Source organism: Artemia sp. Qi Xiang Cuo, chromosome 5 (assembly GCF_049724085.1).
Source record: "Artemia sp. Qi Xiang Cuo chromosome 5, ASM4972408v1, whole genome shotgun sequence".
NCBI classification, from domain to species: domain Eukaryota; kingdom Metazoa; phylum Arthropoda; class Branchiopoda; order Anostraca; family Artemiidae; genus Artemia; species Artemia sp. Qi Xiang Cuo.
Genome location: NC_142798.1, coordinates 78705073 through 78719829, shown reverse-complemented (window position 1 = coordinate 78719829; position 14757 = coordinate 78705073). Strand labels below are relative to the sequence as shown.

General features: G+C 33.6%; 1 protein-coding gene across 3 annotated transcripts in view; it reads right to left on the bottom strand.

The window, feature by feature from the left end:
• The window catches only part of LOC148952570 (uncharacterized), an 81493-nt gene that overhangs the window by 39504 nt on the left and 27232 nt on the right, over window positions 1-14757 (bottom strand). For all 3 annotated transcript variants that reach the window (XM_089089021.1, XM_089089023.1, XM_089089022.1), the window contains exons 5-9: window positions 14577-14714; window positions 9335-9453; window positions 6748-6917; window positions 4658-4794; window positions 1783-1933 (exon numbers count right to left, since the gene is read on the bottom strand). In XM_089089021.1, the coding sequence (XP_088945147.1) occupies window positions 1783-1933; window positions 4658-4794; window positions 6748-6917; window positions 9335-9453; window positions 14577-14714 (715 nt within the window). The remainder of the gene's footprint in view (window positions 1-1782; window positions 1934-4657; window positions 4795-6747; window positions 6918-9334; window positions 9454-14576; window positions 14715-14757) is intronic.

Below are 14757 nucleotides of genomic sequence, written 5' to 3'. Positions count from 1 at the left end.
GATATTCAGTTTTGATGAAACTTATATCATTAAAAAGTGTGAATTTTGTTTTTCGATTAAATAGAGCAGGATTTTATTTTTGAAGTTCAGGAAAGGGCGGTGCCTAAAACTGTTCTGGTACACCCACTAGGAAAACGTCAAAAATCAGCTGGCAAGAAATGTCATTTTATCAATTTTGTATTGATAAATGACAATTGAGTCCCCTATGGTGCTACGCACATTGATTAAAAAGCTTACAGACACAGTTCCACTGTCTCTCATTTTCAAACGACAAATTCTCAATTGCTTTCAATGATAGCTAGTCCCATCGAAGAATTCAAAGAATGAACTCTTTTTCTTGAGACAGTCAGCCAACGCTGAATAAAATGATTTTTGAAATATCGAATCCTCTTAAGATCCTTTTACAACTAATTTCTATTATTCACCCAAGTATATTTTTTAGCAAATACATTTTTAACAATGACACTTTAATTCTAAAGTGTCACTTTAATCCTTTAATCCCAAATTTTATACTTTTAGCCACTGGGTATTTTTCCTTTCTTCCTATTTGGATTAGTATGGAGACGCTTCCACACAATCGTATCACCGGGAGAAAATCCTGGGCCCTGCAGGCGGTTAATCCCAAATTTTATACTTTTAGCCACTGGGTATTTTTTCTTTCTTCCCATTTGGATGAAGAAGACGCTTCCACACAATCTTACCACTGGGAGTAAATCCTGGGCCCTGCAGGCGGTTAATCCCAAATTTTATACTTTTAGCCACTGGGTATTTTTCCTTTCTTCCTATTTGGATTAGTATGAAGACGCTTCCACACAAACTTATCACCGGGAGTAAATCCTGGGGCCTGCAGGCGGTTGCTGGAGCTGAGTCCAAACTGCGGGTCCCGTATTACCAAGAAGAGATCGACCCCACTGCTCCAATACAGGACCACTGAGTATTCACATTTCTTTCCGCCTTTTGTTGTCGACTAAAGAACGAAAATCGTACTGAAATAAAGCCAGTCAAGCTTTTCATCGTTTTCAAAGTCATCGAATGGGTCTAAAAGACACCTTTCATAAACAAGCTCGCTTCCACGTGGTTAATATCCGATAGGTAAGAACAAAAGCTTAACGAAAAACAGTGCATTTTAATGTCCTATATTATACTTGGAGAGGGGGAGGGGGGGGGGGGGTTCTCCGGATAAATCTTAGGATCAATGTATAATAATGACGTCAAATATATTATGATAAAACTGATTGAGAAGGGTTTAAAACTCGATAACATGGAAAAAGCAGGATCAGTGAAGGAATTCAATAATATTTTACTTTATTATACATAATATATTTACTATACATTTTATATTTAATATATTTATTATACATATTTATTATACATTGGAATTTTTATACCAATAGACACATCAAAAATTATCTTCTTTTTATTTTTATTTTCGATTATCTTCTTTTTATTTTTAATTGTCCTGCTCAAACCTAGCTTTTAAACTAGAACACACTCGACCAGGGTTGTCAAACAAAATGTTCAAGCACCTAATGGCAGGGTGGACAAATACAAAAGAAACAATTTATATGAAAACAATGGGAAAGAAAATAAAAGACGTCAAGGTTTAGTGCTTCCACTCCAAGATGATTCAATGGAAAGTAAGCAGATATCCGGAAGTAAGTTAAACCAACTAGATGAAAGAATCAACCATAACAACAGAAATAGGAAACTTGTAACCCCGCCCCCCCCCCCAGCATTTTTTTTTACTTAGAAAAAAAAATGTAAATAAAACGGTTAACTTACCAGAATGGATATTTTTATGCGATTTCAAACTATTAGACTGAGTAAATCTAGCCAAACAAATGTCACACTCATAAGGCTTCTCTCCAGTATGAATTCGAAGATGCCTCTTCAACTTGAATGTGTCAGGACTAGCGTAGGTACAATGAGGACACTGAAACAAAGCGAACTGTATCTACCACAAGTAATGGAACGATGTCGAAAAATATTTTCCGATACCGATTCAACCTAATGGGCCAAATTCCAACACGATTCTTTGCCAAATTAAGCATGTCCCAGTAATTATTATTTTATCTACAGTTCGTGTGCGGCCAAGGAGTGTGTTAGCCCCCTCCCCCTCTAATTAAGATTAATAGTTTATCGTTTATGGTGAAATTAATCTTTAGTGTTGCTTTGAAAATATAGATTTTTATTAAGTTATGTTTATTTTTCCGATTTCTACATCAGAAAAAAGAAAATTTTGCTTCCTTATCTGAAAATATGCATACCTGAATTGTGGATTTGTTCCGAATATTTAGTCACAATTTGGACTTTCTTTTTTACGGTTTTACTGCTAACATTCTTTACAGCATTCTAAAATAATATTAATCTTTTTTCGAAGCGATGGGGGGGGGGGAATATAGAAACAATGAATCCCCATTAAATAAAAATAGAAATAACGTGACAGAGTAAGGAAAGCAAGACAGAATTAAAAGACGAGAGAGAGAAAAGAAACTGGCATTGAAAAGCAGGAGAAGAATAGGAGGATATTAAGAAACAGGAGATAATGAAAACTAACCTAACGACGATAACCAGGTTGCAATACAAAATAGAAAACTAGGCAAAGAAAACTCTCTTCAGACATGAAAACAAAAAACATAAAGAATAATTTAGATTACCACTGGGCGGGGTAGGATTCACGGGGAAATTTAAGTCCCTCTATAAACATCATGAGAAAATATTCGAGATCTGTTCTTGACAAAATCTTGCATACGCGTATATCGCCTTCAAAAAAAGATTATAATAAACAGACTAATTGAGTTTTTATCTCCTTTATTGTCGTTCGGTGATACATAATCTCAGGAACTAAAATCTCAGTTTTATGGCTAAAATCATCCTAAAACAATATGTATAAAAAGTGTATAACAAGACCTCTTTTTTTTTAAGTGACCGTGCTTTAGTGGCCCTTTATTATAAGTTTTTCTTTAAAACTCCAGGCCAGAGTTTTTTTGCAGCTCAAGGGTCCTCGTTCTTTCTGGGTTTTTTTTTTCCGATGCGAAAGCTTAAAATCGTATTGCAAGCCTCAGCTTTCCTATCTAGTCAGGTCACCGTCACAGAAACAAAGGGCCCATTAGCGAATTTCCCCGGGGGACTAGCCCTTATCGAGATATGTCAAGAAATTGTGGTCTGACTATTGAGACCTTCTTTAAAAGACAAGGAAATTTACGTCCCTTTTGTCAATGAGCTTGACAATCCAAACGGGCAGCACCATTAAGAATTCTTCAAGCTACCAAATTGCTTAAACGATGAAAAATTTGAGCAGATTTATTTCTATCAGATATACTAGAGCAATTTTGAGGACTGCCCTTTCCTTAACTTTAAAAAAGAACATTCTGCTCCATAGAACAGGAAAAAAAAAAATCAAACCTTCTGATGATATAAGTTTTATTAAAACTGAATATTTTCCTCCGGCACAAAACACGAGAAGTTAACGGTTTTTCTAAAAATTTCTGGGAAAATCCGTGTCCACTTTTAGTTTTCTGTCATTTATTCATATCTCTGCAAGCATCGCAGAAGCATTCAAACTGTTTCATTCCAACAGTTAAAACGCAAATCAGCAAAACTGGTTCGACCAACCACCCGTCAGTTTTTTTTTTTTTTTTTTTTTTTTTTTTTTTTTTTTTTTTTTTTATTGATGTGTATTTGAGTTATCAAGTTGAAATATTTCTGTAGTGATGCAGTTATAATGGTTTAATCGAAAGGCATCAACAAAGCAACTTATCCATAATGTTACAAGAACTTGCAGCAAAAGACGGATGGAACGAATGAAAACGTAATTACATCAACCCGTGACAACACTGCTAAAAACGTTTGAAAAAAATTCAAAATAAAGAATTTTATCTGTTAGAGGTAAGACTGGCAACATGAAGAATTAGAAACAGAAATCAGGTTTTGTCAAAAAAAAAAAAAGTCAATAAATCTAGGGTTGCGAAAACCTTAAATTTGTCCAAGCCTAAGAAAACTGATGCACACGGCCGGTACTTGTATGATATAGTGCCGACCACTCAAGTTGACCATCCATTGACGCATTGTAGAACCGGTTTTTTTCGTTAGTTTCTTTCAGCTCATCGTGAGACAAGACAAAGAGAAGCAGAGAAGTGACAGAAGATAGGAAATATATAATTTGGGCTATATATTTGCACATTGAAGGGGGGGGGGGGTAAAGTATTTGGACAGTGTGAAGTTAAAAAACTATTTTTACTTCATAATATGCAGAATAGACCTGATATAATTTACCAAACCTAACGTGCAAATATACAGCCCAAATTTGTTTCTAAAGTTTTATATTTTTATATTTTTTAGGTATATTTAATTAGAATTGAGCGTCAGAGAAACAGGTTCTACTTAGATGAACAATATTAGGTCGGCGCTATATCGTAAAAGTACCCCTCAGACATAAAATCCCTATCTAGTCTTATTAGTCTATACAATATTCTATATTATATTAGTCTATATAGTCTATATTAGTCTATCTAGTCTATACAGTATTATCACTTTCTAGTCTTATGCTATTTCCTCATAACACATCAAAAAAGAGAAGCTATGAATAAAGGGATTATTATTGGACCAAGAAGAGAAGGACGCAAAACAAAGGATAAAAAAAACAAAAAGAATATACCTGATACGGTCTTTCTCCTGTATGACAGCGCATATGACGCTTGAGCTTGCTCAATTCCACAGATGAATAATCACATTCTGTACAGTGATGAGGCTTTTCCAAGGTATGACGATATCTTATATGCCTAACCAACTCACCTGCGTAAATTGAAAATGATTATAATAAATTAAAATGATTAATAGTGATTGTAAACTAAATCATGACTAAAATTAAAACAAGTTAAAATAATAGATGAAATAGTTACAATCAATTAAATAATTATTAAAAAACGACATTAATATTAAAATAATTAAAAAATAATAATATTAAAATTATTATAATAATACTGTTTATGTACTAAAAGAAACTAAAAAGAATTATGGAAAATCAACAGACTATACAGTGAGTGTAAGAAAGACTAAAAATAATGGATTTTGCGACTTTAAACACATTTTTGTCGCGCCCCTTGTATAAAAGTGCGCCCCAAGACTAATTTCATAATTTGAGTAGCTCATCCCCCCCCCCCCTCAAGAATTCTCGAAAGACCCTCCCCCACCACGACAAATTACAAATTAAGATATAAAACATCCAGACATTGTTTTTCAATTAAAAAAATTTAGCAAGAATAGAGTAAAAGAAAAGAGGCTAGATATGGCTGACACTCCTACTGCTCATGCCACTGTACTCACTTACTTGATCCTAAAATAAGAAAATTCAACCATTCACCTCCTACAACACCCCTTTCCCAGAGTCTGTAAGCACACATGTTCTGACACTTCAAATTTTTTTTTTTCGTTTAGACTCCATAGCTAAAGAGAACATTTAAAGCTAAATCAAAGGTACAACTCTTAAATTCAGCGTACTTATCCAAGGCAAATTTTCTTTGTATTATAACGTTTGTCATCGTAGACGTCATCGAAAACAATGACGTTTGTCATTGCTTTGCGTTCTTTTCTTTAGGATTTTAATCTTGTATAAAACTGTGGTCCGATTTTGTTTCTTATTAAAATTTCGTATTTCTATTTCTCATTTCTTTTTCTATACAGCTCCATTTTTTCATTTCCCTATACAATATTGTTTAGGCTAATTTATAATTAGCTTAACTTACAATTATAAAGTTTAAGCTAATTATTAATATACAATATTTAAGGCTTGTTTAAGCAAATTTAAAACAACAGAGTGTAAATAAAACATACATAGTATTATTTATCATGTGGCCATATCTTTTAAAATATAATCATGAATAAAGACAAAAAAAAACAGAGTAAACAAAAGGCTGGACATGATTGATGCCTATACTGCTCAAGACACTGCACACACCTACCTGATTCTGAAATGCTTAAATACAACCATAAACCTCCAACACTATCCTTTCCCAAGTCAGAAGGGCGCTGAGCCCCAGCTAAAACATCGGGCCATATGATGAATAAAATGGCCTTTGCTGTGTTTACACATCGTTGTATACCACGCTCATTGTTAAGTAAAAAGAGAAAATAGAACTCTATAGGAAATAGTATACGAAACAAAAAAAAAAATCTGCAAGAAATAGCGAGAAAATAAAAATAGTGAAACTTTTCATTATGACGGTGAAAAATAAATTTTAAAAAGTCCTTGTATTTCGCCTTCGCATCTAGGAAAAGGTTATATCCCAATATGTGGGATGACACACTTACTGCATTGCAAAGTCAAGAGACTGCAATTATTGTTCATATAATTATATGATGACAAAAGATAATTAATTTGATAAATGAATATTTGGATAAATAAGAGAAGCTTTAAGTAAAGAAAAGAATAAAAGCTTTGCCTGAAGTGGTGAAAGCAGCCTCACAGTACTTGAATGACATGCCAAGACTGTATATGTATATGTCCCCCCCCTCCCCCTCAAAAATATCCTGGATAGGTCCTTGATGCGATGGTATCAATTTAATGCGTATCCTGTTCCTAATTTGGTATGGTGATCTAGGAGCTTTATATTACTGCTGTTAAAGAAAAGGAAACTAAACTGGATTGCTCAATCCTGGCTGACTCTTTGAAGGTCTAAGACAAAGCGTAAAGTCTAAGAAGCTTTACCCAAAGAAAGCTGTAAGTAAAGAAAAGAAAGAAAGCTTTACCTGAAGTGGTGAAAGCAGCCTCACAGTACTTGCACCGATGAGGTTTTGTACCTGTATGAGTGTTAACATGATTCTGAAGGGATGCCTGAGTCTTAAAGCCCCGCTCGCATACAGAACATTTGTGAGGTCTTTCATCTGAATGACTCTTAATATGCCTTGTGAGTAGATACCTGCAAAAACGAAGTGAATACCGCGATAAAATCGTGAGAAATGTGCCAGAGCCCCCAAGAACAATAGGAAATTATAGATGTGCTATAAGATCTATAACAACAATATAGACATTACAGATTGATATTAATGCACTTATAATAGTAAATTATAAGTTATAGATGAACCATTTTTTTTTTCAAACACTCTATTCGGATAATATATTCATTAACACCTAATTCTATTCTGAGGGCTCTCGCAGTAGCAAAAAGCAAGGCTTGTGTCTCATACCTAACTCAGAGCTCCTCCTGATTTAATCTGACCGACTCTCATTAGAGAATCAACAAAATACATAATGTACCACGCGTTGCCTGGAATATTTTAAACCTATTTTAGGCGTTGCCATTAGTGATGACAAACAAAAATGCAGTGCTAAAATCAAGAAAAAAAATACAATGCACCGATTATAAATAGACAAATATAATATCTATACTTAAAATGATAGATTATTTGCATATCCAACTTTTCTAAGATTTATATTTAAATAATCCATTTTTGCAATTTCTTTTCCTTCATTATCAATTACGTCTTTCTATATAGTTGGGTTGCTTTTAGAAAATTTCCTCGTTCGAAGGGTAATTGACTCTCTCCTCAGGTTAACATACCTTAGGAAGGATCAACAGTTCTTCAGGGTTATCCTGAAACATAATACTAGCAAAAGTGAGACCAACCGTACAATCAGCAGACGGTATAGTGAACAATGCAAAGAAAGTGATTTAAAACTAATTAATCTTGGTCTGAAATCAATCGGGATGAAAAGTGAAAATTAATCGATTGATAGGGAACTAACTGAAATCGATGTGAATCAGATTTCGCTATATGTTTGGCAAAGCTTTACTGAGTTGATTTAATTAATTTTACTGAGTTGATTCTTTTTTTAATTAATTTTACTGAGAAACTAGTTGATTATTTTTTTTAATTTAATTTTACTGCTATCGAAGCAACCTAAATTGGTAATTGATTAGGAAAAAATCAAACAGAACAAAAACCCCCTGAGAAGGGCGTTCAATTGGAACACAATGCTAAATCAGCAAAAATGGAAAACTAATCGTGAATTTTTAGGGAACAACACCAAGGAATCGATGTGAAACCGATCAGCATTGGCATGAAATCATTTCTGACGAGGAATCAAAACCAAACGATCAATTTGAAACTAGTTGATAACGACGTGAAACTCACTGAAATCAGAGCGAAACTAGTTAGAATAAATGTGAAATTTACTGAAATCAAAGTGAAACAAACAAATACAGCACATTTTACTGACAAAGACTGGCATCCCAAACTGGCAAAGAAATGAACAATTTAGCGTGAATTTAAAGAGAACGAAAAGCCGCTTAAACAGGCGTTGGACGGAATAAGCTTATTCACTACTCTAATACGTCCAAAATGCAAACCATGAACGATACAAGAGATAGCACTTTCCAAAACCTCCTTGCTTGATCACTGTATCAAAACCATTTCTCCGATTCTTACAACGGTAGTAAAATCTGCCTTCTCAGTTTAGACAATTTTATAGTTCACACCCTCATTAAAAGCAGCCCAGGAGTTTTCACATCTTTATTTTAACCCCTTTATTTTCAGTTTTTACCCCTTTATAACAGAAGTATTCGATAAAAAAGCGTCTTGCTCATCTCTGTTTCTCTTATTCCTCCTTTGCGCCCATTCCCCATACTGATGTACTTTTACCATTTGTCTTGGATGAGTTTCTTTGTCATTTTTTCTTAAATTTCAGAAAGCTGCTCCTTGTTTTATTGCTTTACATGCAAATTTGGCTAATGATATACGCCTTTTGATGATCCCTCTCGAGAATCATATTATCTCCCCCCCCCCTCTCTCTCTTTATTGTCTAATTGATTAGAGCCAATGGTGCAAATATACCTTTAAAGCATCGTTTCTCATGATTGTCGTGACCCCCCCCCCCCATCAAATGGGTAAAAAGAATAAAAACAAAGTCAATTATCCCATAAACACTTTATAGTTGGACGATTACCCTAATTGTCTTAATTATCCGTTTATAATTGATAGAGTCTCATCTTCTTTTTTTATTATAGTTTAGATTTTTTTATTATAGTATAGTATAGTATAGATAGTTTAGATTCTTGTTTAAAATAAAACAAGAAAAAAGATGTTAGTTTGAAAATTGAACAGGATGAGACAATACCTCTGCGTTTTTTCCCGTTTGTTTAGAACAGTCAAATGGAAACTAAAATATAGACAATATTACCCAATTTAACACCATTGTATGCGCAATAAACCTGCCAACAATATGTAAGTTGTGGGTTTGACTCCCACCATTTGCAGAATAAAAAAATTAAATCCTAGAAAATATTATCTACCATACGGAGTCATATGGAATCTCGCAAGGAATCAAGCAACTTACTTTTTAGGGGTTGCATACGAGCAATAATTACAGGTATGCAGGTCCAGGCCACTTGATCTTCTCTGAGGGACCCGGGAAACTAAAAACTTTTTTCCCTCCTCTTCTATTTCCTGCACTTGCTGGAAAAAAAGTTAGACCTGATATAAGCGAGAATATTTCTTTTCTTACATGTTATATCATTCAAGCTAATAAGATTAACAACTTCGGTTCATCTTATTTGCCTCACAAAAATTATGTTAATAAACTCTAAGCTCACGCCAATCAGATATTATAGATGAAAAAAAGCCATGAAGAAAAATCTAAATACGAAAGTTTTCCGCCAGTGAAATACAGGGGAGAAAAAAAGGTGTTTAAATGTTGATTTCTTATTCGTTTTTCTTCACATATCCTTTAGCATTTTGGACTTCAAATATCACGCAGAAGCGTAAGCTATTTAGCTCTTAAAAAATACATAAAATCAGTGTAAATTGACATTATGTTCACATTAGGAAGAAATCAGGATAAAAACTACCACATTATATCTATTTAAAAGATTATCAGACATAATTTTATTTGCTGTGCACCATAATTGAGCCAAATTTCAGCTAAACACTGTAATTTTGCTAATTCTTATTTATTTATTTGCATAGTAAAAAAAAAACCTGTCCAGAAAAAGCTTCATAGCCTTAATTTCACTCTTCTAAACAATAGTAACATTGTAAGATACACCCTATGGCTTCCACTACACCGAAAGGCAGAAAAAAGGCTGCGATATGGTTCCTCCCTCCCAAAATATTTCTTGGACTCATAAGTTAATCTTAAAGATACTAGTAAAAACCCTAACCCCTTTCCCAAACCAAAATTCTCTCGGGATCCCCCCGAGCAATTTATTGGTATTAATTGTTGTATAATATTCTTCTTCCAATAATCTGTAGTTTAAACTATTCTAATAATAAACATAAATGCAAATAATGTGGTACTAATGAAGGTGATACTACATACTTTTGTGCTTTGTAATTACAGCTATAACACACTGTTACATGTGTACTTAACACAACAGCTGTTACACACTGTTGTGCTTAGTAATTAAATCTGTCGTAACAAGAGGCAAAAAAGGCGGTTATACAGCCATTTTGACAGTAGTGCCTTATTTACCATCGAAATTTCAAACAAAAATTTTGATTGATATATTAACTTGAACATTTGGGATGGATTGAAGGCTCAGGGTGTTTTCTCACAGTTAAAAAAAAGTTTGAAAGAATAGGAAGATAAGTCTGCAAACCAAGATTAGAACATTAGAAGCTACAGTGATGACAGTGATCAAATATGGCTCTGAAGCATGGGCGCTCAGAAAAGCGGATGAAGATTTGCTAGACGTTTTCCAGAGAAATTGCTTAAGGATTGTTCTGGGTACCCGGCTGACTGACCGTATTTCAAATAATAGGCTATACGAAAAATGTGGTTCAATACCGCTCTCTAGGGTTATAATGAAAGTAAGGTTGAGGTGGCTAGAGCACATTGTGCGGATGAAGGATGACAGATTGCCGAAGATTGTTCTTTTCGGCCAACCTTCTAGAGCTAAACGGAAAGCAGGTCGTCCTCGGTTGGGGTGGGAGGACGTCATAAAGAAAGATTTAAAGAAAAGGGAAATTTCGTGGGCTGGTGTAAAAAGGGAGACTTCAAATAGATTGGGATGGAGGAGGAGCGTGCGTAGCTGTGTTGGCCTCAGGCACCTTGGTGCTGCGGTGAGTTGTTAGTAGTAGTAGTAGTAGAGATTATTTCAAATCGTTTTGAAATTTTCTTTCCATTCTAACATTAAGATAGGTCTTATGGCTTCCGGCACATGGAAAGGCATAGTAGATTTGGAATGCATGGAGATTATTTTTAATTGTTGTAGAACATTCTTCTTCTAATCTATGCAATAGTTTAAACTTATCCTAATAGTAAAAACACAAACAAATAATATGGAACTAATGATGGTGGTAATACTGACAGTTACGACTAAACAACGATAAGTAAGGCTGTTGAATTAAGTTAGATACGCCCTTTAGGTTTGGGCACAACGAACGGCAAAATAAACGGTTATTATACAATCTTGTTAATAGTAGTAACTTATCCACCATAAAAAAATCGGACCAAACTTATGACTATTAACATTAATGTGAACACTTGGTATGCGTAGAGACTCTTTTTAATTGTTGTGGAATATTTTTTTAAAATTATTTTTTCACTAGTTTCTAAAAATCTAATAATAAAAACAGTTAATAATACTGACAGTTACGACTAAACAACGATAAGTAAGGCTGTTGAATTAAGTTAGATACGCCCTTTAGGTTTGGGCACAACGAACGGCAAAATAAACGGTTATTATACAATCTTGTTAATAGTAGTAACTTATCCACCATAAAAAAATCGGACCAAACTTATGACTATTAACATTAATGTGAACACTTGGTATGCGTAGAGACTCTTTTTAATTGTTGTGGAATATTTTTTTAAAATTATTTTTTCACTAGTTTCTAAAAATCTAATAATAAAAATAAACACAAATATTGGGGTATTACTGAACGTGATGACACTCATGGTTGTATTTTTATGCTATTACAGTAGCAAATTTTAATATTTTTTATATTTTTATTAATATTTTTTTTTAATTATTTTTTCACCAGTTCCTACAAATCTAATAATAAAAATAAACACAAATATTGGGGTATTAGTGAACGTGATGACACTCATGGTTGTATTTTATGTTATTACAGTAGCAAATTTTAATATTTTTTATATTTTTATTAATATTTTTTTTTAATTATTTTTTCACCAGTTCCTACAAATCTAATAATAAAAATAAACACAAATATTGGGGTATTAGTGAACGTGATGACAGTCATGGCTGTATTTTATGTTATTACAGTAGCAAATTTTTATATTTTTTATATTTTTATTAATATTTTTTTTTAATTATTTTTTCACCAGTTCCTACAAATCTAATAATAAAAATAAACACAAATATTGGGGTATTAGTGAACGTGATGACACTCATGGTTGTATTTTATGTTATTACAGTAGCAAATTTTAATATTTTTTATATTTTTATTAATATTTTTTTTTAATTATTTTTTCACCAGTTCCTACAAATCTAATAATAAAAATAAACACAAATATTGGGGTATTAGTGAACGTGATGACACTCATGGTTGTATTTTATGTTATTACAGTAGCAAATTTTAATATTTTTTATATTTTTATTAATATTTTTTTTTAAATTATTTTTTCACCAGTCCTACAAATCTAATAATAAAAATAAACACAAATATTGGGGTATTAGTGAACGTGATGACACTCATGGTTGTATTTTATGTTATTACAGTAGCAAATTTTAAAAGAGAGAGAGATACACCCCATGGTTTTGGCCACAACAAGAGACAAATAAATAGCTGTTACACAGTTGTTTTAGCAGTAGTGTTAATAATAGCGTATGGTGGCGTATAACAGTACTTAATCCCCATTAACCTTTGGAATGTGTGGAAATTATTTTTAATTTTTAATTACAATTACATAACTACTATTTAAAAAACAAATACAAATACAGATATCAAAACAGTTCTTGGTAACGAACTATAAGTAAGGGGCAACCCGGCTCAATAGTAACCGAAACTCTAAAAAACAGAATTTTGATACCAATAGACACATCAAAAGAATCAGATTTTTAGGCTGATTTTAAATACATAGACTTCATCAAGTTTAGAATCTGAATGAAAATCACAACATCAGATTCAGCGTATCAGAGGGCTCATTCGAACGAAAATTTGAAGTTCTAGTGCCCTCTTTAAGAGAAAAAAAAATTGGAGGGCAACTAAGCGCCCTCACACGCTCATTCGTTCAGAGTAGTCGAAAACCTAATAACTATGTCTTTGAAGATGACTTAATCTCCACAGTCCCCGGGGGAAGGGCTGCAAGTTATGAACTTTGCTTATTGTCTAGATATAGTATTGGTTATTGGGAAGTATAGAGACGTTTTTAAGAAGGATTTTTACTGGTGGGGAGGGGGAGGAGGTTACGTGGGAGGATTTTTCTATCGGGGATGTTTTCATGGAGGAAGGGACACTATGAAGGGGGTACCGGATTTCCCAGCATTATTTCAAAAACGATCAGAAATTAAGTAAACCAACAAGTTTTTTTAACTGAAAGTAAGGAGCAACATTAAAACTTAAAACGAACAGAAATTATTGCGTATATGAGGGGGTTCGACCCCTAGTCAATATCTCGCTTTTTACGCTAAAGTTTTTTTTAATACTTTCAAAAGAGCTATCTATTCTAATTAAACGGCCTTTGTGATTCAGGGTCATTCTTAGAGAATTGGAACAAAATTCGAACTTTAGCGTGAAGAGCGAGGTATTGACTAGGGGGAAAACCCCCCTCATATACGTAATAATTTCTGTTCGTTTTAATGTTGCTCCTTGCTTTCAGTTGAAAAACTTATTTTTTTTATTTAATTGAACAAAAAACGATTTGCCATTAAGCCATGGCAAATTGTAGAGAAAAACCAATACAGTCTGGGTGAGAAGCAAAGCTGGCACAAGCCTTTTTGAGGAGGTATACAAGTGATGTCACAACTTGTTGATAGATAGTCTATCATCCATCCTTCCAAGGGCAGAACAAAAAGGTAGATAGTCATAAAACTAAGGAATGATTAAGATTTTTGGATTGACTCACGAAGGATAATGGGTGATAGCGAAGCTGATAGCAATCACAGCTGTAACCACACATCTGTAATTACATTTGAAACAATCCAAAAAACTGAGATACGGTCTTTGGTTTTGGGCATTACAAAAGAAAAAAAATGGCTGTTATACAATTGTCTTAACGGGTAGCGTGGCATACACCATACAAATTTTGAACAGAAATGTTCGTCGATGCCATTCATTTGAACATCTAAAATGGGCTGAGATTACCCTACTTTCAAGTGTAGCGGATTATCCCCTTTTCTAGAGATGTTATTATAATAATAAAAACATTGGTTGATAACATTAATTTGAAAAGCCAATACAGATAGTCTGGGTGAGAAGCAAACCTGGCATAAGCCTTTTGGAGGAGGTATACAAATGATGTCAAAAATCTGGTTGATAACATTCATTTGAACATCTAAAATGAGTTACGATTAGCCTACTTTCAATTGTAGTGGAATATCCCTTTTTCTAGAGATGTTATTATAATCATAAAAATAAACACAATTATCAAGACTGGAGAAGGTGATAATACTCACGTTGGTAACCTTGTTTCCTTCTCCGTCATTATCTTCGAATTCATAAACACCAATTTCCCCTTCCTGGACCGCCTGTCCATCCTCGCCCTCATTTGGCTGGACTATCAGAACATAGCTCAACTCACCTGTCTCAGCAACCTAAAAATTATGTATTTCATATTAATAACACATGAATAGTCAG